The 24,442-nt window shown below is 49.5% G+C and overlaps 1 protein-coding gene across 4 annotated transcripts in view; it reads left to right on the top strand.

Annotated features, from left to right (window-relative positions):
• The window catches only part of TRAPPC12 (trafficking protein particle complex 12), a 62,504-nt gene that overhangs the window by 17,790 nt on the left and 20,272 nt on the right, over nucleotides 1-24,442 (top strand). For all 4 annotated transcript variants that reach the window (XM_029231685.1, XM_029231683.1, XM_029231682.1 and 1 more), the window contains 3 exons: nucleotides 9,236-9,349; nucleotides 10,476-10,614; nucleotides 22,667-22,779. In XM_029231685.1, coding sequence (XP_029087518.1) covers nucleotides 9,236-9,349; nucleotides 10,476-10,614; nucleotides 22,667-22,779 — 366 coding nt within the window. The remainder of the gene's footprint in view (nucleotides 1-9,235; nucleotides 9,350-10,475; nucleotides 10,615-22,666; nucleotides 22,780-24,442) is intronic.

Below are 24,442 nucleotides of genomic sequence, written 5' to 3'. Positions count from 1 at the left end.
CCTTGCCCTGGCATTTTAATTATGTCCTAAAATAATTGCTCTCGTCTTTAAGACTAGGGAAGAGTTTCTCAGTGTATTTTCCTAAGTAATGTCAGAGTATTCTAAGATTGTTAACTTACAGGGAAATGAATGCCACAGCCTCTGGAGAAAGACATTTTAATCACTTCAGTGGTGTCATTCATATGTGGCGTTAATGATTTCCTTTGAGTCGTGGGTGGGGAAGAGTTATGTACATACCATCAGTTACTTGAGTGATTTTTATTGGACTATTTTTCTCATCTTTTGGAAGTTGTGGAATGCCTATGTTCAGTTTCTCAAATAGAGTCTATATCTTACTTCCTTGTTTTAAAAAAGTCATATTTATTTAAGCTTAGATCTTTTTCCCATATCTAAATACCTCCATTATCAGAGTTCTACATGTCATATACAATAATTATGAGATTTTTAAGATTTTCTCCACAGCACTTAAAGATTAACATGATATATTTAAATTCTAATTTTAAAAACAATTTTTTTACCAAAACATTTCTGACATCTACTATTGAAAATGGAGGAGGACCACCAAGAATGGGAACTAGAGGTGGAAAACAATGAGATAGAAATAGCACAAGACACTCTGGAGAAATCTGTAATTATCATCAAGCAGCAGGCGGCCTATAATCACAGGCCCCGGCTCGCGCGGGTTGCGGAGCTGAGGTCCCGCTGTCCTGAAGGAAGGGGGCACTGGGCGTTAGAGCCAATGCTGTGTGGTCGCCCCGGCCTGTCCTTGGGTCTCCTTCATCCCCTCCTGCACACCTGCTACCTGGCTCGCCCATCAGGCCACCCAGAGCTGTGCAGGGAGATGGAGAGGAGGGGGCAGAGGCCAGCCCTGTCTCCTCCAGCCTTTTTCCAGGAACGGAGAGGGACCCTGACCCTGCCGGCTCTACCTCACCTCTCAGGCAAGTCCGGGGAGCGAAAGAGCATCCGAAAGCTGAAGGCAGTGCTCACCCTTTCGATGCTGGAGAAGTAACCCCCGCCTCCCTGCATCCAGCGCACATGTCTGTGCATACGCGCACACGCACGTACATGTATGCACACACATGCACACGCGCGCACGCTTGATGTGTGGAATAGAGGCGGTGTCCACCCTGCGTGCTCACTGGAAACTCACACAAGGACAAGAGCTGGAAAGAGTGAAAGTGAAGCAGGAGCCGCTTGCCCGCCACAGCAGCAGGACGGAGGCCAGGGGCGGTCCCCACACCGAGGGGCCATGCAGGATTGGCACGGGGGACGTGTGTGGGAAGAGCCGCGTGGCAGGTTATTGGGGAAAGAAGGGAATGAACTGATGGATGAAGGGCATGGCATTAACTGGACGTTCAAGTGGGAAAATAAAAAGACCGCTGCTTCTAAGCACACCCAGAAGGGAATTCCAAGTGAAGTAATTTCAAAAAATAGAAGAGACTCAGGCCAGAGAGGCACTTCTTAACAAGACACAAAAAACTAAACCTTCCAGGAAATATCGATAACCTGACTACTTTGAAATTTAAAACTGTGTTTAACAAAAACACCATAAACAGCATTAAAAAATGAGAGAAAATATTTGAAATACACATCAAGACCTTCGTCTAATTTATAAGAAACAGATACAGCCCGATAGAAAAACAGGCGAAAGATATGAAGATGCAGTTCATGGAAACCATACAGCCAATAAGCATGGAAAAAATGCTCAGCCTCCCTGGGACCACAGAAATCTCAGTGAAACAAGAGTGTCCTGCGTGTGAACCCCATCGTGTTGGTAGCACCAGATGTCAGCAGGGGTGCGTGTGCGGGGCGCCTGAACCGGAAGGGCTGCCTTGCAGAGCAGTTGAGCAGCAGCTGGTACAATACATGGCTTGTGCCGCTTTTAATCACATACTTTAGGAAGACTCTGTATATGTTCATGAAGATATATTCAGGAATGTGCTGTATGATTTGTATTGGCCAAAAACTTTATTAAAAACCTTAATATCCGGAGCAGTTGAAATACGTGCACAAGAGCCATGTTCATCAGTATGGATAAATCTCCAGACCGTGCTGAGCAAGAGAAACGAAGTGCGAAGGCTGCCTGTGATGTCCCGGCTCGTGTTCGTGCTTGAAAACGAGCTGATAATCCCTCAGCCTCAACTCTGAGACCGGGAGAGCCCTGGAAACCTAGAACTAGTTTGGCCGCAAAATCTGCCTTGGCCAGGTTCACCCGGTGCCAGCCCTGGACGTTCTCCGCGTCTGTCTTCCGGCCCTTCCTGCCCTGCCCCTGCTCTCCTGCTTCCCCGTTGGAGAGGGGGCACTGGGAGCTGGAGGGGTGCGGCGAGCTCCTTCCTGGCGGCAGTCCCACGGCCACAGCTCTCCTGCAGCCGTCACCTCTGGCCTGTGCTTGCTTCTGTCGCCCGGCCCTGACTGCATCGCCACCCCTGCGAGGTGCCCCTGGCCTGGGCCACACTCCTGCAGCAGCCCCTTCACCCAGCGCTCCCGGAACTCCCGGGAACAGTCAGTAGCCCCTGATTGCTGCCAGGCCTCTGGTGGACAAGACAGTTTGTGTTGATCCCACTCTGCGGGAACAAAAATATTCCTGTACCTGGAAGTGTCTTCGAAGTACACAGTAAACTTGTAGTTAAGCCACGTACATATTCTGTCAGGAAGGATATTATTTGGGAATCATAAATTGTAAATGGTCAGCTTTTCTAACAACTTAGTCTTTATGTTCTTTCCCTTTTTTTGTTTCTTTTTTTCTTTTTAAATTACGATACAAAGAAATTCATTTCATCTCTCTGTTTCCTCTGCCACCATGTCTGACTCTCAAACCAGAAGATAATCAGATTTAACATAGAGATTAGAGGAGCTGTCTGGTCACCTCTGGGCCTGAGCCACAGTGGCCAGAGCGGAGCAGGATGAGTCCTCAAACAGGCTGCCGGCAGGCGGGCAGGAGGCGCCCAGGCTCCCTGCACGCGCTGTTCTTTGTTATTGTCCTGGGGAAGTAGGTCGTTCTGACCTTGGCTGCTGGGTTAGTGTAAGCGTGCTTAGAAATGACTACATGTCACTTACCGGCCAGTGATATTAACCAGAAAAGGGCTCAGCCGAAGAAAGGCCCGTGCCGTCAAGAGTGGCAGGTATCGGCGTGAGTCTTCCTTGGCAGTTGTCCCTCAGTGTCGTGGGGTTTGGTTCCAGGACCCCCGCGGATACGAGACCCGTGATGCTCACATCTCCTGTATGAAAGGGCGTAGTATTGGCATGTAACCCGCCCACATCCCCCGTGTCCCTGACATCATCTCTAGGTCACTGACAACACCTAATACAATCTAAGTGCCACGTGACTCTTTGCTGGTGCAAGCCAAGTCCAGGTTTTGCTTTTTTGAACTTTCAGGAATTTTTTGTGAATATTTTCAGTCTGAGGTTGGTAGAGTCCTTGAATGTGAAACCTGTGTATATGGGGGGAAGGAAGGGGGAGTGGGAGTGACTGTCCTCAATCGTCAGTGGGAAGAAGCTAACAGGAGCATAAACAGGTCTGCTTTCTATTCTTAGGAAAGAAGCCACTTTTGAAAAGACTTACATTTACTAAAAAAATGAATAAGATGGTAGGTTTTGGCTTCATTTTTAATGGTGATCTGGTTTGAAATATAGAAAGCATATCTTAGTGTAAGAATCCTAGCAAGAGCCGAAGGCTTTTTATGTGATACATTTTACTATTTTAATCATTTATGGAGCACTTCATATTTGCAAAGTACTGCAAATAATTTTATTACACATTTAAATGTTTTATGAGTGGTGGGTACCTATATATATAGTGGATATAAAATAAGATAGGAGTCTTTGCTGTGTAATAACTATTTCTTATTTGTTTCAAAAATACATAAATATCCATGATCAGATAGTCTCATTAATATATTTCTGCTCCCAGACGCATTCTTTCTGGGACGGTGTCAACGGGCTCCTTATGTCCTAGAGCTAAAGCTCCCCGCACACCCACCCCAGAAAAAACCCTCTCCCCTCGTGCTTTAGCTGCCGTACTTAGTACTTGGTACACACCTGTACTTGGTAGAAAAAATGATGTGTTATTTCTACAGGCATTAATATGGTTCCTGCACATCAGGTAAGAGTTGGGGCCCCATCACGTGGGGCAAAGGTGGACAAGCCACCATCCGTTCCTAGACCAGGACGTAAAGGCCGCGTCTGTGAGGCTGTTGTTCCACCGGTGTTCAGCCTGTCCTTGAGTCCCAAACCTCTCTTCCTCATTTTACAAACAGCATGTTCTTACTTCAGAAAAATGGAAGAGAAATTAATTGCGTAAACCACTGTTGGTTAACATCTTAGTTACTATGTACTAACATTTTTTTTGAAGTATATTTGATTTACAATGTTGTGTTAGTTTCAGGTGTATAGCACAGCAATTCAGTTATATATATATACACACATATCTATGTGTGTGTATATATATTCTTTTTCAGATTCTTTTCCATTATAAGTTATTACAAGATATTGAATAGAGTTCCCTGTGCTATACAGTAGGTCCTTGTTGGTTACGTATTTTACATATAGTAGTGTGTATATGTTAATCCCAAATTCCTAATTTATCCCTCCTACCACTTCCCCTTTGGTAACCAGAAGTTTGTTTTCTATGTTTGTGAATCTATTTCTGTTTTATATATAAGTTCATTTGTATCATGTTTGTCTTTAGATTCCACATATAAGCGATATCATGATGGTATTATGTACTAACATTTAGTTTAGTATGTGTGTGTATACATGCAGTGTGTCTCTGTGTGAATATGGATAGATATATATATGTATATGTGTTATACAAACACAATTCCATATTACAGTTGACCCTTGAACAACATGGGTGTGAACTGCATAGATCCACCTACACGTGGATTTTTTCCTGCAGGTCCTGGACCCAGTCCTCCTTGGATTATTTCTTTAGGATCAATCCTAGGAGGAGACTGACTGGGTCAGAGTAGGGACAGTTTTGAGACATATTAATACAGACTATTAATACGTATTTTTCAGAAACAGTATAGCAGTGCACGTTTACCGGTACCATGTGCATGTACTTGCTTTCATGTCTCCTTGTCTGCCCTGACTTGTTCTTTTTAAAAAATTGTTTTTTCTCATTTCTTAGGCTAGCAATGGCATTTGCTTTTTTTTCTCTTTTTTCTTTCTTTCTTTTTTTTGGGGGGTGGGGGGCAGTGGGAGCTGTTGAAGGTCAACTCACTAGTAAATTGTGACTTGCATCTCTTCCATTACTAATGTATTTTTTTTTTACTGCCTTTTATAGTTCTATGAATTCACTATTTCATGTTTCACAAATCTTTGAGCATCTATACGTGATAAGGGCCATAGTAAAGAAATACCATTAGAGGCTAAAACCAGTGCCCTAGACAAGGCCACTGCCCCAGGACCTCACCCAGAGGAGGAGACAGGACACAGTCACAGTTGACAGTTACCTGGAATGCGAGGCTGTCTTTTATGCAGGCAAGATGGGTGAGCTAGACCGCACCCTAGAGCAGTGTTGCCCAAGCCACTTTTCAGTACTGGCGCCTGAGGAACGTTGTTAGCCATTTCCCTAATTGGTCGCCACCACCCTGAGCCCGCAGGAAGCTAAAGACTAAGGAGTCAGGTTTTACGTTGGGTTACGCGTTGTCCCCAGGACCCAAGTCCCGTCCCCTGTGTGTGTGTGCTGGTGGGCTCTTCTGGTTGCTCTCAGTGCCTCTTTAAAGGATCCCTGCTTCTTTCAGACCCCACCCCTCTCCCTACTCCTCAATGAATGGCCTCACCTCCCCACGCCACCCCCAGACAGAACCCTTCCCTTCCCTCCGGGCACTCGCCTCCAGAGGTCTGCAGTCAGGATCCTTCCCAGCAGGCAGTTGGCCTGTCTCCAGCTTGGTCCGCCTTTGCTCTGTAAGGCTCCGAGTATTTGGTTAGAAAGGAGCACTGAGTCTCGCTGTCCCTGGCGCTGCCCCCGGGAGCTTGGCGACTTGCAGGCCCCCAGAGCTGCCTCCTCAACTGCCCGCCGCTGCTCGTCCACCTCCCATCTGGTGGATCTGACCTCCACCCGCGCGCGTCTCCTCCCTGCTCCCAGGACGCCACCTTCCTTCACTCTGGCTCTGCGTCACCGCCCGGCCGACTGGCCGGCGCGTCCTCCCTGCCCCGGCCGCTGCCCCACCCTCTGCTCCTCCACCCTCCACGGGCAGGTTCTCCCACGTCCCGTCTCGGGCAGGCACAGGCCGCACGGCCAGCTGCTTGTGTTTCTTTTCCTCCGAGTGTCTCAGAGGCCCAGGCTGTCACCCAGTCTTGTCCCCCTGCCTTCTGCATCTGCAGCTGTGCCTTTCAGGCTCGGCACTGAGGACAGTGGGGTTTGGTTTTGGGTTTTGGGTTTTTCTCGTGGTTTTTTTTTTTTTGACTTTCCAGTCTTTAGCAGACTAAAACTTTTGTAAAATTCAATATCAATTAATAATAATGAGTAAAATGAGATGTACCACATGCAAGCCCCCTTTTGTTACTATTTTATTCAATAGGCATCTCATCCTGTAGAAGTTTCTCAGCCTCTGAGCCTTTCTGGCTGTGGACCAGTCACAAGCCATTGAGGGGGCATGGTCCACAGTCCCTCCGAGGCGGCAGCGGCCGCGTGTCCTGTCAGGACCACGGAGTATCCTGGGCCCTGCGGGCCGCTCGGTCCCCGGGCAGCAGATGAGTGCCCACCTCCTCGGAGGGTGCACAGAGCCGCCTGGAGCCTGCGGAAGGGGCCAAGTGGCGGTGGGTGTGGTCCACAGGCCGACGCGGGGTCTGGGGGACTGGGCACCCTCCCGAATGCTGCGGCGACATCTGCATGGCCCCTCAGATTCACTCTTCATCACTGCAGGGGCTGCTGTTTCCAGAATGTCGCCATGCTCTTGGCAGCCTGCGCAGGGGCCTGGCCTTACCTGCCCCCGTCCTCACCTGGGCTGCCACCCTCACCTGCCCCCCTCCCTCGGGCCACAGGGCCTTCCCTCCTGCTCCTGTGCTTCCCGGCTGCTCACACCTGCCCTCCTCACTGGGTCATCCTTTCCTCGCTCTCAGCTGAAGTCCTTTCCTGGGAAGACTGCCCCATGCGCTCTGTTGCGATCTAGTGTCCCCAGCAGGAGGGGTCAGCGTGTGTGACGCAGGCGGGCAGGAAGAGGCCATCACCAAGCCCTGCACACGGGACCCGCTGAGATGTACACACAGAGCTGGTCCGAACTCAGCGGAACACCCTTCCCTGTCCCTTTCCACGTTTGCAGCTCAAGGAGGATGGACATGGCCGCTGTTGCCATAGAAAGGGGTTGTTGCGCTGAGTTTAGACCGGAGAAAGCACCTGAAGATAGTTGTAGCATAAATGATCTTAACCCGCCTAAAAGTAGTTCTGAGCTGCCCACCAGAACGAGGAAGGCCTGTGTTCCTGGAAATCGTTCCTGTCGTACTTGGGACCGTTTCGAGGGAAGTGGCTCCAGTCCGATCTCAGGATGGACCAGTGGCTCTCAGAGCTGGACAGCACATGGCCCTGGAGCAGGAAGCCTGACACTGCGCTGTCTCTGTGCCAGTCTTCTCATCATGGAAAGGGAAGGCTGCAAGATATAGTTTAAGAAATCGGGTTTGCGTCATCCGGTTACAGCTGCAGCTTGCTGACGGGAATCCGGTAGCTGGTGCTGGCTGTCGGGCCAGTGAGGAAAATAACGCGGGAGGAAAATAACGCGAGAAAGTGTTGAGAAGCCCATGCAACACTGAGAGACCACTGCACGCCTATGAGAGCGGCTGGAATCCAGGCTCTGACCCCACAGGCGCCGGCGGGCGTGCGGCCAGCAGGCTCCACTCTCTGCTGGTGGAGAGCAGATGTGCACAGCCTTGAGGGTCCTTGTAAAGCCAGATGAGCCTGCCATCCAGTCCGGCAGTCCTGCTGCTTGCTCTGCCCAGAGGATTTCAAACTCATGTCCACACAAAAGCCTGCACTTGCATGTTCATAGCACCTTTATTCATCGTGGCCAGATTGGATGTGGCCAAGGTGCCCTTCAGCAGGTGAATGGGTAACGGTGGTTCGTCCAGACGCTGGAATATCACTCAGCACTAAAAAGCCATGACCTGTCAGGTCACGAGGAGCCGCAAGGAGCCTGAGGTGCCCGTGGCTGGGGCAGGCAGGCGGCTTGCGTTAGGGCACACGGCCAGTTCACCGTGGAGCCTGGACTCGTGCCACACCAACATCCGTCCCGGCCCAGTTGCACTAAGCGGGCTGGGCATGCACACACACATGCACACACACACGTGAGAGAGGAAGAAGAGGAATGAGGGGTCCTCCACGAGGAGCTGGCCCTCGCTGACTGTGTCATAAAAAGAAATGTGAATTCTAACTGAGGAAAGAACAGGCTGGACACGCTCCCCCGGCACCCCCGGCTTCTTGTTCAAGAAGCACTTCGCAGACACAAAATCACTCAGTGCGTCCTTGAAAACAGCAGTTTACTGTCCCCCTTCCTCCCTGGAGCCAAGGTTAACGGGTGCAAAGATGTGTGTTCACCCCCCGCTCCACCCCCTGCTCCGCAGACCTGACCTGCCTCTGCCGTGCGGACTGGGCCGTGCGCTGACGCGGCAATGGGTGGTGCCTGTTCTGTCGGGAGAGCCTGCGTCCAGCATCCACTTCTAGCTTCTTAAAGGGTCAAACAGTCCCTCTGGTGATGTTTCCCCGCCCATTTGCCTGGTGGCCCTCCTTTCTGTGTCACATCAGGGCAGAGATGGGCACGGTGAGGCCGAGTCCCCTGAGCCCGTGTGTCGGTATCAGCCAGCATCCCTCTAGTTATAACATGAAGCGCTGCATGTGGATACACGGCCTAGAACATGTTGCATCGGCGTAGTTCATTGATTTATTTTTCATATTGAGAACATAGAATCATGTTAAACATATAAACCACTTACAGTCACACACGGACCTTAGATACAGATATACCCAGCACACAGATTAAAATTAAATATTCGATTGTAATTTGATAAAAATCACAAGATAGAGGTGTCTTGCTAAAAAGGAAAGCAGCCTTACGGATTTGTGGTCGGGGAGCTTTCGTAGAGAATTCTGCCCCCGCGCTGTCAGTGGTTAACTGGTAACATACTCCCTTTCGCTCGTCTTGAAGCGCGTCTGCGGCTCGGTACCCTTCCTGCCTAACGCCCGTCCGGCCTTCGCGTGTGAGCCGCCCAGCCCTTGGTGACGTGTCCCCGTATCTTTCAGAGCTGCAAGAACTGGAGGGCAGCCGTGGACCTGTGCGGGCGGCTCCTTACGGCCCACGGCCAAGGCTATGGCAAGAGCGGGCTGCCGACCAGCCACACCGCCGACTCCCTGCAGGTACCGCCCTGAGCCTTCTTGGCTTCAGCAGCGTCTGGGGGCTGGAAGGGCCTTAAATTCTTAAGGAGGAGGGAGGAGCGCGGAAAGGAGAGTTCTGAACGACGGGAAGCTCCTCTGACGAGAAGGTGCAGCACAGAAGTCCTTAAATTCCCGCCTCTCCACGGGGCGTTTGCTAACTTTTATTCGAAATTCTGTGGGAACCCCCCCCCAAATCGAGCCAGCCTCCAGATTCTCCAAGTCCGCGAAGAGCTGGTGAGAGGAGGGACCCTGGAGGCCTCCGGGCGCAGCGGTCTGGGCTGTGCTTCTGTTTCTCCGTCTGCCCGGCGGGGCGCGGTCAGGAGCGCACGGCCACGTTACACGCGCTGCGTCCCACGGCCTCTGGCCCAAGCGGGGCAGGTTTTCCTTCCTCATCTCTGAAGCCCGTCCACATGGCCAGGGTGGCCCTCCCCGGACACGGCTCCGCTCCCCGCGTGAGCCGACCCCCGCTCCCTCTTCACGGTCGTCCCACAGACTGCCGCCACCTTCCTGCTCTGCAGCTGCGAGCCCCGCCCGCCGCCCCCAGGTTACAGGCGGCCGTGCACGCACGGCGGACCGGAGCAGGGTGGCCTTCGCTCGCTCGGAGCGGTGCCCGGCTTTTCAGTCCGGCCCTTGCCACGCGGTCACTGCTTTTACACCTCGTTTCTCTCCATGGTGGAACGAGGTTGACTTGGGTCACTTCCGAGGCCCCAGCCCTGCCCGCTCACGTGGCCTCAGCTGGTTTCCGGAAGGTGCCGTGTGTTCTGGCCACCGGAGCCGGCTGCTTCCCCCCATGCCCCTCCCCCCGAGATGCCACGCCCTTCGCTGCTCCCCGGACACAGCTCCGCCGCCCGCTCCCCCTGCGCTCACGGCCTCCCTCCTCCTTCACCCCAGCCCCTGGATTCTGCTGTCTTTCCGGCAGGGGGTGTCCCTTTTCAAATCCGTTTTTATAAACCTGTAATTATGCAAACGTGCCAAGAAAGAAAGTTAGTTTAGCTCTTGTTTTAATGTATTTGAAATTGAGCTCTAATATCAAATTAAAAGGGAATAGGAGTCTCTGACCCTGCGACACACAGATAACCGATTATTTCAATTATGTTTTGGTTTTTAGCTTTGGTTTGTGAGGCTGGCACTGCTGGTGAAGCTGGGCCTTTTCCAGAATGCCGAGATGGAGTTTGAGCCCTTCGGAAACCTGGATCAGCCAGATCTCTATTACGAGTACTACCCTCATGTGTACCCTGGGCGTAGGGGTAAGACTGGGGTGAATGTCAGTGCTTCTGCATGTGCTATGCTTTGCCTGCACTTATATCCAGTCCTGGTCATCGGACGAGCGGCCCACAGTGGGCCTTGACCTACAGGGTGACCTCACTCTGGCTCCTGAACACACTGAGCTGGACAGACCCACTGACGCATCCGTCTGCCCATTCTCGGGCACCTGATGTGCCATGGCACTAAGATCTGGTATGAGGATTAGGTGGTGACATTCAGACTGTGCTCTGGAGTAAAAAATAATCTTGTATTGTGACCTAGTGCAAACGTACACACAGAAATGAAACAGAGACAGACAGTCACGCAGCAATACTGATTCTGTGCCATTTTCTGCTAATTTCCATTCTGATTTATTTAATTTAAGTCTGGTTGCAGCCCACCAATGGGTCAGGACCATCCTTTGGAGACACTGGGCTGCAGCATGGGGTCATTGTCGGAAGGTGGCCAGAAATACGACTTGGGGAAGGGAGAGGGCCGGTTACAAAGAGCCTTCTGGAGTAGCCTTGAGGTAGAATGAACATCTCTTGGTGGAGAACCTTGTAAATATGTTTGAAACCCATCAAATGTTTGTATTAAATGTAAAACAATTTGGAAGGACCTCTGAGAGGCAGCATGAGCATGGGTACTGAAAGCCCAGGCTCTGGAGCCACACTCCCTGTTAAATCCGGGCCCCTCCTCTTACTCGTGTGTGACCTTGGGCCAGTGATTCGGCATCTCTACCCTGGTGTCCTTATCGGTACAACAGGGGTGGTAATCGTGCTTCTTCCTGGAGAGTCATGAAGAGTGAATGAGGTTGTATGTGTAAGTTGCTTAGAAGTGGCCGCACGTAGTAATCACTGCACTGGCTGTTTTTCTCATCTGTTCTTGATTCACGAGTGACAAACCATAGATCACTGCCATCTTTTGTAAGATTGGCTGGTCATCGTCTGTTGGATGCAGCAGTGGAGCAACAAAGCAAGGTCCTGGTTGCCAGGAAATGCAGAGCCTGATTGGGGAAGAAAATATAAAAACAGTAACAAGAGACTACAAAGGCCCAATTAATAATAAAGATGGTAATTTTTGTAGAAGTTTCAAAAAATCAAAAATCAGCATCTTCCTTAACTTGGTAGGTAAATGATGAACTAAGAAGACTAGAAGTGAAAACATGTTTCTCAACTTCTTTTTGCGTTGTTTTTCCTTAAATCTCAGATCTGTTTCTTTGGGGACACAGGGAAGGTTGGGGGGTTAGGCTCTCTTAGTCCTCAGTGCTTTATCCTTCATCATCTTCGCTTTTCACGTAACGGGAGTTGGTCTGTGTTGCCCTGAGTTTTCCCAGGCTTGAAGGAGGATTTCCAGCATGAGGTACTGTTACACTTTTAGCCTCACTAGTGTAAAAATTCTTTTTCTTCTTTTTGACTAAAGGAACTCACCCCTTGTAGAAAAGGGGGGAAAAAGGTAGGTTTTAAAACCTACCACAGGGCAGAAATCAGACTGGTTGTCTCAATGAGGTTGGCTCGAGTGAGTGGAAGTGAACTAGCCGTGCTATACTGCTCGGAGTCAGGAAGGGGGTGGCAGGGCTCCCGCCCCAAATTTGTGAAACTTCTTACCAGCCAGTGGCCTGTCGGGTCCAGCTAGTCTCCGGAGGACCAGGTGAGAAGGGCCCAAAGCCAGGAGCCCTGGTGAGCAAGCGTTCAGGGTGTGGCCCCAGCAGCAGTGGTGGCTCCACAGGTTAGAAGTGGGTGGGAGGCCCCCTGGCCTTGCTCTCCCGCCCACGCTTCCTGCTCTGGGACCCCGTGGTGTCTGCACAGGGCAGGCAGACACGTCCGCCTCCTCTCTCGGAAGGTCACCCTCCCACACTTGTGCCAGGAAGCCCCCAGCACTGGGGAGCAGGGCTGTATCCGTCCTCTCGCTCCGTAAGGCTCATCCGTGCGCCTGGCATTGTAGGGGGGGTCCACGTCCTCCCGTGCTCGTCTGGAGAGGCCCAGCATCCCCTGGTTGTCCGGGGGCTACTCCCCCAGCGTGGGAGGTCCTGCGTTCCTTTCTCACCGACACTTCCTAGCCATTTGTGGTCCATCCCTTCCGCAGAAGGCGATGAGCAGGCTTCTACCCCAAATGAGGATGTGTCTCTGTTGCCACTTCTTAATAGTGGAAAGGTGTTCGATGGAAAGGTTAAAGGCATGTTACGTGGGGAAGTGTGGGGATATTTCTGTTCAATACATTCTACCTGGCAGCCTTGATAATCAAGAGACGGCTGTTCCCATGCTTCTGGTTAGGAGCAGCTATGTTTCCCTTCAGCATAGGAAAAAAATGTTTCTTCCCACCGTGCCTGACTGTGGCCTGACGGCTCCCGTGCCGGCCTGCCCACGGCCTCCCCCGCACCCCCGGGCCTGGTCACGCTCACGGCAGAGCGCCGGGCCCTCCGCTGGGTCCGGGGATTGGCAGCTGATGCTGACAGGTGTTTTGTCTGCTGCTGACAAAAGCTCAGAACTCTGAGCGCGCAGGCCATCGCCCAGCGGCTCTAAACTACAGGTACCCTGTCCCGTGGCCACTGCGGCCCTGCTGGTTCTCCTCACGGACAGAGGTTCACGGAGGCGACGCCGAGTTTCCTGTAAAATGAGGAATCGGGTCCTCGGGTCCAGGCGTAGAACTCTGTCATCCTTCCCTCAACTCTTGGAACATCTCGTCCTGAGGATGTGCACACTGAACGCAGGCTTCTGATTCTGCCTGGAATTACATTGCACTGGGATGGGGATAAAGAGGAGCTGGTGGCCCTGCGTCACTAAGCAGCTCAGTTAGATTATGGAATAGACAGAAATCGTACGTATATTTGAGCTAAAGCGTGTGAACATTCATCCATGATGACATGCTGAATGTTCACTCATTTTTCTTCTCATTTTGTGGTGTAACAAGCCTAAATGTGAGATCTTGATTCATTCATTTCATTTTAGCTTCCAGTATATAAGCAAAGCAGGTCATTAAAATGTGCTTTTAAAAGGAAGCTATAATGATATAAACAAATAAATAACATTTATGAATGAGCTTTAATATATTTTATTTAAATATTGGGCATAATTTTTACCCATTCACAATATTCATAACAAGTCATAATGAGTCATAAGTAAAAATCATGAAATTTTCTTTTTTAATTTTCATCTAAGAAAGGAAGAGTATTGTGGTCTTATAAATCCTCTAACATTTCTAGCAGTTTTTTGTTTGGTTGGTTTTTGCAGTACGTGGGTCTCTCACTGCTGTGGCCTCTCCCGTCGCGGAGCACAGGCTCCGGACGCGCAGGCTCAGCGGCCATGGCTCACGGGCCCAGCCGCTCCGCGGCATTGTGGGATCCTCCTGGACCGGGGCACGAACCCGTGTCCCCTGCATCGGCAGGTGGACTCCCAACCACTGCGCCACCAGGGAAGCCCTCTAGCAGTTTTCATGGAGTTACTTTCAGGGAGTGTGTGTTTTCACACACTCAGGCCGCCTTTTAATCAGTTGTTTGGAATTCTCACTCTTGTTCGCAAGAAAGAATGACGGCAGTGGTTGTTGAACAGACCACCGGAGGCTGGAGAAGCCCCCTTCCTTGAACTCTCCTTGCTCGTCCCTCACCTGTGTCCTCCCTCTTCGCGCTCTCCGTCGGTTGCTGCTCCCCTCTTTGCTGTATGTGCATCCCTGTAATTCCAGGCCCGAGAGGCTGGGCCAGAAGCTGCTCGCATCAAGCATCTCAGACTGCCCACAGCGTGGTGAGCAGAGCTCATTCTCAGGTGTGGGGTTTAGAAGCCCTGGCGGGGGGCTGTGAACAAACAGCTCGCGTCTCCTCCTTGACGTGTGGTCCCCACACCCCAGCAGGACACACCCAGATGTGATACACTAGGGTGACACCCGGACACCGAGCTTCTCCACCTGTAACTGTCACACAGCTCGGGAAACCCAGAGCTTCAGCGTCGTTCGTGCCAGTAGAAGATATCAAAACAGTAGCCTGAGCCCGGAGCCTCAGCGGCACCGTGAGAACCTGTCCCCTCTGCCGGGCAAGGTTGTCTTTCCTGTCAGCGTCCCGCTGCTTAAGGGATGGCAGGCTCCTGTCTAGAACTCTGACTGTGCTTCCAGCAGGGTCCTCACACACAGTTTTGTGGAACCAGATGTCACTGGGCTGCTTGAATGGTTCCCGCAGGTGGAGATGCTTGATTTTTCTGTCACTCACGTCCTGTGTACTCTTACCCATCCAATTCTGTCCTTTTCGAGAAGTCCTATGTTGGGATGCCTCCTGGTTGAATCCACTCTTTACTCAACAAAAATTAAATTTTTTTAAATGTCAAAAAAGAGTTTTATTAAGCAGCCAGATAGTTAACAAATATTAACGTGTTTTTCACATTTACTTCAGACTTTTTCTGTGATAAGCTCAAGTATTATTGATTCAGCCTTTAAAGCTCCCCATTTACATCCCCTCCTAAAGCAGCTTAGCGTGAATTTGTGTTTCCGTGTCACGTTTTGACATTTCCACTGCGCACACACACACACACACACACACACACACACAATACAGAGAGAACCGCAGGCTTTTGAAATGTACATGAGGAGCGTATCTTTCTTCATTTTGCCTCTTTTTCCCACGTAACATTATTTGTATCCATACGTATCCATAAGGTGAGCAAGTAGGATCTTTCCAGTGTCAGACCCTACTGAACGATGCATTGTGGTGCGTGTTTCTCTTTGGCCACGTGTTCCTGCATTTCTCCATAAATTAAAAGTGTCAGTGCCAGGCTGTGTGGTGGTTGTATTTCCAATCTTACAAGAAATGGTCAAATTACTTTCCAAAGTAGTTATACTAATTTAGATCCCCAAAACCAGTGTATTCAAGTTTTTGTTTCCCCACCTGTGAATAAGTCTTATCAATAAGACTTCTATCTGGTGGGTCTGAAATTCTACCTCTCGTTACATCTTCTAGGGTTAAATGGCTTTTGTGTGTTACTGGCTGTTGCAGTTTCCTCTGAGGGGACCCACTCCTTCATAATCTTTGCCCACATTTCCATTGGGTTATTTTTTGTTATTGATTTGTTGTAGTTCTTTACATATTTTAGGTATTTAATCCTTTATTTGTTATGAATCTTGCAAATATCTTCTCCCATTCTGGGAAATATTGTTTCTAACCCTAAAAAATACCAACATAACCTTTTTGTCAGCTTAGCAAGGGTCCCCCACGCTCCCTGCCCACATCGTCTTTGGCCCTGAAGACAGACACCCCTGTACCACCCTACACAGCCCGCGGAGCATCCACCCCTCCCTGGAAACCTGCTCCCACCTCAGCTCCCGGGGAGAAAACAAGAGGGTCACGGATGCCAGCCTTTTCCCAAATAAGTGTTTTGGGTTTTGTTTGTCTTTAATGTTGACAAGTTCAGAATTACTGTTCCTGTTAAGGCTTTAAAGTACCTTTTCAAAACCCTTCACATTGTTTCTCTTTTGAGAGCCATTCTTCGTATGTTTATAATAGCCTTCTCCCTTTAATTTGCTTTTAATCAAATTATTTTTGATATTGTAATTGTTACTCTAACACAGATTGCTTCTCCTCCTGTTGGGTTTGTATTCTTGAGAACTGTTTAGAGGGATTATATCCGTGGATAATATTACGAGATCATTTACTGTGTTTTTTTATGAACGTCTTGCTTTGGTCTGGCGCCTTTGTTACAACTGATAACCAGTGTTGATACATTATTATTAACATTACATTTGGGTTCACTCTTTAAGTTACGCATATTCATTGAAATTTTATCTTCAAAACAGATGAAATGTCCATTCCTGATGTTAACATACCCATTCCTGATGGAGTTCTTTTCAGCCTCTTGTAGGACACTAAGGTTTCCCATCCCAGCACCATCTTTTCTGTCTTTTGTTGGAATTCTGTCTCCTGTTCGAAAGAAAGCATAATGTTGGAAGTGAGCTTCGGGCTGTCAAAGTGCACCTCTGCGTAGGACAGTCCACTCCAGCTTTCTGTGCACCTGGAGGAAAACTGTGAAGCCACAGATCCCTCTGTTAGAAATGAAAAACATTTTGATTGTCGTTTAAGAAACGCACAGATAGCAGTGCCTCTTCTGATACTAAATTCAAATCTGTGTGTTTAGTTGAAGTTAATAGGGCTATAATGATTTCACGTGAAGTCTTATTTCGGAACTCAATCCTTGTGAGTTACCGAGTCAGACTAAAGCTGATGAGACGCGCACTCTGACTGACCCTCTGGCTCCCATCAGCTCCCTCCCCGCCTGGGTCAGCAAAGGTGAACTGTCACTGGGTCTTCAGTCCTTTTCTGCCCTCCCTCCAGAATCATGCAACTCACATTTCTAGTTCTCAGACTAAATCCAGAAACTTTTTATCAACACGTAACCATACATGGTGGTTCAGAATTGTTCAGCACATTTCAGATGTCTTACTTTGTTTTCCATGAGAAAATTAACTCATGTCTCAGAGTTAACATCTGCTGCTTAGGTTAGATTTCCAGCTTACTTTCCTCTGTGCCAGAACTCTTCCGAGTTTATCACTTAAGCCTATTTTCCTCGGTCTGAGAAGGCTGGTTAGCAAATCCTACAGCTCTTCACGTTGCTCACTCTCCTAGTGAGCTCTGGCATGTCCAGTCTTTACTGGAACAGATGGTTAAGAGAGACAAAAATGTGCAGTTCGGGGCGCCACTTCTATCGTCAGGACACCCAAGTGAAGCCTCCTGTAACCCGTCTCACGCGAGAAACGTGAGAGACACGTGCGTTCCCAGCGCCACCTGCATCAGACTCAGCGTTTCAGGCTCATGCAGAGGCAGTATGGACCATCCTGAATTCCCCTTCCTGCCTCAGGGCTCTGGGGCAGCACCGAATTACCCCTTTACTAATAAGTTGTCTAGGACTCACTCAGGCTGGTGTTTTGTTTTCAGATGCAGCCTTGAAGTTGGAAGTGTCTCGTTGAGGGTTGTTTTGTGGCAGGTGAGGGACTCTGTGCTCTCTGCCAGGCACAGGCGTCCCCCGACCTGTGTCCTCATGGCAGAGCAGAGGAAGCAGGGGCTCCACTCCTCGCGTGCCGCCGGGTCGCAGGGGTCGGGGAAGGACGGGGGCGGGCGCCGGGTCCAGGGAAGCAAGTGCAGAGCAGCAGTCAGGCACCGGGTCCTGCTTGCCTTGACAGCGAGAGGAACTGCCAGGCCCCAAGGGGGAGAGCTGAGCCTGCCGACCGTGGGCAGAGGGTCCACGGAGTCTGCACTCTGCTGGGCGTCCACCAGGCACCATCGCGTCAGCACGCTCGGGCCTCCCAGCGGCCTGGCCATGTCCCAGTCCCCTGTCCGGCTGGGCAGGTGGCCAGGAAAGTGGAGAGAGGACGCCACCCGCCCAGCACACAGGCGAGTGGGTGGCGGGAGGGCCAGACCGTCTCCACGCCAGGGAAGTCCCGTGCCTCTGTGCCCCGCTGGAGTCAAGCTGACATTCCTCCTCTTGCTTTTTCTTTCAAGTTCGCTGCCCAGCACGGGGCCTGCGTGATTTCTGGTGCATCCCGCTCTGATTCTGTGGCTGCCGAGTGGGTCTGCAGTACTGCAGGGGACTTGATAACATGAATTGTGTAGGAGTGTTTTCATTTAATGTTTTCTAAATGATTAATGAGAGCACTTCTACCGTATTTATAGCGACCTAGATTTTGGCAGGTCATGACTATATGTGGGAACTTTCCAGAAAAACAGATCCACTGGGAAATACGTTTCCTTCCAGATTCTGACTTGCCCTCTTTTTCAAGGCGTGCTCTCCATGCAGGGGAGACAGGCTTCTGGCTGGTGTGGAGCTGTTGCGTATTTCATGTTGCTGGATTCTTCTGGCATGAAGGGCTTCACTGATTCCCAGTGACTCTTCACACAGAGCAAGGCTGGGTTTGCTAGACTGAGAGAATCAGTTTAAAGGTATTTTTATTTGCAGTTCTTTAAAACAAACAAACAAACAAAAGCAGAAAAGGCCTGAGTTACGTTGAAACAGTTTCTGTTGTGTTTTACTGGCGAGGTTGTGGGGTTTGCTTGGGAACAGTGGTCACATCCCCTTCGTGACCAGCATACATCCAGCGCCTGTGCCTGCATTGGCACCTGAAACCCACTGAGTGACTGGCTGTTAACCTGTTCAAGCTGGGATTAATAGCGTTTCTCCAGCTGCTTTTCTTGTTTTGGCTGTATGAACAGTATATTTTTCTAGAGAGGGGCATTTCTCTTTCTGATGTGTCATGAGGCTGTGTGTGTGCTTCCCTCTCGATTTCTGCTCTATGAGATTTTTAAGCAGTATGAGACCTTCCCAGTGGTACCAAGAGAGAAGAGGGGGAAACTGCTTCCCACTTTAGCCCTGGCTTTCTCCCGGACACTCCCAGGAAAGCCACGGGCAAGGGTGACGTGGTTAAGGAGGATCGGTGCTGGCTCTTCTCTTCCTGCTCTCGGCTGTCTGGATAGAGTCCCAACTCCAGATGTGAGTCACAGGGAGGCACGTGGAGTGTCACCTGTCGCTGGCGTCTGCCTGCGTCCACCTCCCAGAGCTGCGGGAGTCCGGTCCAGCACAGACAGGCTCTGGTGGAAAGCTCGACAGTTTGGGACAGGGATGTCTGTTACTCCATAGAAGATGGTGCCTGGAGAGAAGACGGTGTGAGGGCCCAGAGAAGACAGAACTGCAGGCACGTTCTTCTGGTCTCCCAAAGGGTCTTTGTTCTGTCTGCGTTAGTTAGGACTTCCAGCAGCATGTTCAGTAGGAGTGGTAAAAAGGGCAGGGACATCTCGGCACGATTCAGGACCTTAGGGGGAGGCACCTATCTTCTCACCGTAGGTGTTTATAGATGTTTTTATCTGTAGGTGTTTATAGATGTTTTTAGCTGTAGGTGTTTATAGATGTTCTTTATCAAATTGAGGACGTTTTCCTCTATTCTTAGGTTGCTGAGAGTTTTAATCGTGAACGGGTGGTATATTTTGTCAAATGCTTTTTCTGCTTCTCTTGATTTATTGTGTGATTTTTCTTGTTTAGCTTGTTTGATGTGATGGGTTATGTTAATTCATTTTTGAATGTTGAACCAACCTTGCATACCTGGAATAAATCCCAGTTGGTCATGGTGGATAATTTCTTTTATACACTGTTAGTTTTGATTTGCTAATTTTTTGTTGGGTTTGATCTAGTTGGATTTGACTTGCTAGTTTTGTTGAGGATTTTTGTATCTATGTTCATTAGCTATGTTCATCTATAGTTTCCCTTTCTTATAATACTGATTTTTTCCTGATTTTTCTATAACGCTGGCCTCATAGAATAAATTAGGGAGCATCCCCTCCACTTCTGTTTTCTGGAAGAGGCTGTAGAGAATTGGTGCCACTTCTTCCTTAAATGTTGTGCAGAATCCACTAGTGAAACCATCTGGGCCTGGGCCTGGTGCCTTCTAGTTTTGGAAGGTTACTATTTATCGATTTCATTTCTTAAGTAGATATTGGCCTATTTAGATTATCTATTTCTCCTTGTATGAGTTTTAGTAAGTAGGTTGTGTCTTTCAAGGACCTGGTCCATTTCATCTAGGTTATAAAATTTGTTGACATAGATTTGTTCATAATGTTCCTTTATTTTCCTTTTAATGTCCATGTGATCAGTAATGATGACCCCTTTTTCATTTCTGATATTAGTAATTCATGTCTTCTCTCTTCTTTCTTGGTTAGCCTGGCTAGAGTTTTATAAATTTTATTGATTTTTGTCAAAGAACTAGATTTAGATTTTGATGATTTTCTCTCTTGATTTCCTGTTTCCAGTGTCATTGCTTTCTGCTCTAACTTTTCTTTCTTTTCTTCTGCTTTTATATTGCTTGTTTTATCTCGTATCCTACAGTAGAAGCTTAGATTAATTTTAGGTCTTTTAAATATATGCATTTAACACTGTAAAATTCCCTCTTAGCACTGCTTTTGCTGCATCCCACGAATTTTGATAAATAGTATTTTCATTTTCATTTAGTTTGAAATATTTTCATATGTTCTTTTAAATGCAAAAACTTCCCCAGGTCCATGGGCAGTTTCCAGGGCAAAGAGCAAGTAACTCCCGACCATCTTGTCATATATTCAGCTCATTTATAAATTGGGCTTGGGAACTTCACAGACGTTTTGTTTCTGCATTTATCTTATAAAGCTTAAAGTGTTCTAGAGATTCTCTCCCTGCAGGTAAATTCTAAACCACGTGGGAACGACTATTGCCTGTTCTCTGTTTGACGTATAGGGATGACAGACACAACTTATGTGTGACTTACCATGTTAGCGCAATCCCATTTTAGTGATGCCAACGGTCAAGAAATGGTTCTTTCTAGGAAGCTGAAATGACTGATGCCATGATGTCAACTTTCTTCAGACGTGGCAGTTATTTAGTGTCATCAAAAAAAAAAATTCAAACATTTAAATTGAATAATTGTCATCTTTCTTTTCCCTAGGCTCACAATCACAATAGAAACTATTTTCCATAGTATTCCTTAGTTTTGTTTGTCCTTCTTCCTATCCTTACTGAAGACCATAGAGCATCATACAATTTTTCAAGATAAGAAGCACAAACATGAAGCCACCTCAGTGTGGCACATGGTAGACCCTCGCTGATGGTTGCTGGATGGACGATAGACGGACTGAGGCACAGAGAGGCTGAGCAGCTTGGAGCTGTCACACAGCTTGCTTCTAACCATCTTTAAAGTGTAGTCCAGGGAGTTCCCTGGTGGCGCAGTGGTTAAGAATCCACCTGCCAATGCAGGGGACGCGGGTTCGATCCCTGGTCCGGGAAGATCCCACATGCCGCGGAGCAACTAAGCCCCTGCGCCACAACTACTGAGCCTGTGCTCTAGAGCCCGCGAGCTACAAATACTGAAGCCCGCATGCCCTAGAGCTCACACGCCGCAACTTCTGAGCCCTGTGTGCTGCACCTACTGAAGCCCGCATGCCTAGAGCCCGTGTTCCGCAACAAGAAGCCACCACAATGAGAAGCCCACACATCACAACGAAGAGTAGCCCCCACTCACCACAACTAGAGAAAGTGCACGCGCAGCAACGAGGACCCAATGCAGCCAAACAATAAAATAATAATAAAGTGTAGTCCAGATCTAAGTACTGAGAGGTCCCTTCTGGATCTGTGAGATTGCCCTGTGCTGGCTTTGTCACATCCTTTAAGTCGTTCATAATCAGCACAGGCTGTTTGATTATTTGATGGCATTTATATACTTATATACTTGCTAAATTACGATATATACTGATACAGATACATGTCCAAGTCATGTCAGAGGGGAACGTGACACTAACAGAAAGATTCCCTCACCCTGAGAGAACACAGCCACATTCAGACACTGTGTAAAAGCTCATTTCAACTGCAGTCCTTTTCGGATCACTGCTCTCATGCCCCCAGCACGCTGATGGAGGTGGCACTGCCCAGAATTCCCTCCCTCCGGGGCAGTCCTGGGCAGTGGAGTCTTCAAGGCCAGCTGCCATGCCTTCCTTCCGCTGGGACAGCTCTGAGGTGGAACTTTCACTCCAGAGCCACACACACACACACACACACACAGAACTTTCACTCCAGAGGCCCCCACACACACACACACACACACGTCCCGGAGTCAGGCTGACGCTCTGTCCTCAGGACCTGGGCCCGAGGCGCACCCTCTCTCATTTCCCTCCCCGGTAACCTGACCTATGCAACCTTCTACAGGAGCTCGACATCCCAAAGGAGTACAGAGAATCCATGAGTGTTCTGTTTTTTTTACTGGAGCAGGCGGTGGTCTCTACCATTCTACTCATTTTGTGATAATTTCTACACGATTGTGGCGTAACTCTGGAAAAGCAGTGACAGCCAGCTTTCTCCTTTGGTCATTGTCTAGAACATACAGCTGTACAGAGAAAACCAAGACACGTTTTATAATTGGCATCATCGCATACTTTACCAAGATATAAGGGATTCCGTCATCCCTTCTGCTAGGACATCTGCAGATTCCCTGCTGCATGGGTGCTCACTCTGAGAGGGTGCTTAGTTGTGCTCAGTTACGGCAAACAGACTCACTCTGCTTTGACTTTGGTTCTAGGCTCCATGGTCCCCTTCTCGATGCGGATCCTACACGCGGAGCTTCAGCAGTACCTGGGGAACCCCCAGGAGTCGCTGGACCGGCTGCACAGGGTGAAGGCCGTCTGCAGCAAGGTAACCGTCGCTCCAAGTTGGGCCGCTGACGCCTCCCCTCCTGATGGAGGGCTCACCCAGACTTTCCCGCCCTCAGAGAAGCACATCACGCCACCCTGTACCCTTCCCACCACTCTGCTTCCCCCTCCTGAAAGGCAGGCTGACCGGGTTCCTTGTGACCATGCAATTCACTGTTCTTGCTGAATTATTCCGGGGGGGGCGGTGGGTGGTTTTCGGCAAAGCTTGAAGCCTGAAATCTTTCTTCCCGGTATTATTAGTAAATGAAAAGCAGGAGCGTTTCCTCTTGTGTAGAAATCACACACGTGAACAAGTGCCAGGCTGCCCGACCACTCACGCATCCTGCAAAAGGCTACGTGCACCTGCTTCATGTCAAACGGAGGCATCAGAGCAGTATTTAAAGAGATAATGGTTTAAAATGTTCCAGAATCAAAGCAAATTATAGTGTATCATGACAAGTGTCATTCGTAATACTGACTCCAAAGGCAGATAAGGTTCAGAAGTGCTTCCCGAGTTATTCTGGGTTGTAAAGTAACAATTACGTGGAAGGCATCAAGTTGTATCAACAGAAGATGAGATTTACTGCACTGAGTGATGGGAAGGAGAGATGTGGGGTTCAGAGTCTCCCCATCTCCAGGCAGCGGGCAGCCGCGCCCCCGAGAGCCTCCGTCTTCAGACTGGAAGTGAGCCTGCCTTTCCTACCCGCCTGGCAGCCTTGCTGTGTAGCTTAGCTGCAGCGTCGTCTGTGGAAGGGCTTCCAAAGCTGTAACAGCAAGCAGTTAGGAGCGGCAGCATGTGACAGGTTTTTAAACGAGGTTATTTGTACTTGTCGAGTTCCTGCTTCAGTCCCCAGCTGCTCTATGGTGGACGTTCCTGGAGCCTCCTGGGGGGTCCTCTGTGTTCCCGGCAGGGAAGTGGCAGGGCTTCCGCCCTCGCAGAGTGGACGCCACAGCAGGCCACCTGACACTCTTAAGCTTTGCATCGGTTTCTGGCTTTTATAGCTTAAAAGGTAAAAAGAAAAACTTTGCTCTCTTATAATTTGATCCGTTGATGGGGGAAATTGTGTCATCACTATTTTTTAGAGTCTAACACTCCTTGACTCTTAAAACATGGTTAAAATAGTTATTTCCAGAAATAGGAAAACAGAACTTGTAATTGGTACTAAATCAGTGATGTTCTAAATCACACACAGATGATTGTTTTTACTGCTTTTCACTCACCTCCGTGTGACACAGGGGACGTGCATATGAATTCTAAGGCTGTAACCCTAAGGCTGTCCCCCAAGGCCTCCCCGGCGGGCTCCACGCTCTCCATGCGTCTTTGGGCGCCCGCCTGCCATGCCTGCTGCCACGTGGTGCTGCCCTTGACGCCACGGGCTCGGAGGTCGGACACGGGGGTGGCGGTGATGGCGGCGGTGGCCACGAGGCTGTGCTCAGTGCCCCCTCCTACACGATGGATGCTGTGCTCCGTGCTTTATGCTAAAGCTCCGTAAGTGCTCACAACGGCTGTACAAGGCGGTGCCATGCCTGATGTATAGACAAGGAGACGGAGCCTCCGAGGGTTAAGTGCAGCTGAGGTCCGGCCGCGAGGGGCCTGAACGAGAGCAGGTCGCCGGCTGTGAACCGGCCGCCGCCCACGCCTTGCACCCTCTGCGGCTCCGGCCGCA

The sequence above is a fragment of the Monodon monoceros genome, unplaced genomic scaffold (genome assembly GCF_005190385.1).
Source record: "Monodon monoceros isolate NGI ecotype Baffin Bay Population unplaced genomic scaffold, NGI_Narwhal_1 Super_Scaffold_19, whole genome shotgun sequence".
Classification (NCBI taxonomy): domain Eukaryota; kingdom Metazoa; phylum Chordata; class Mammalia; order Artiodactyla; family Monodontidae; genus Monodon; species Monodon monoceros.
Note: the sequence above shows the minus strand (reverse complement) of the source record. Positions and strands in the feature narration are given on the sequence as shown.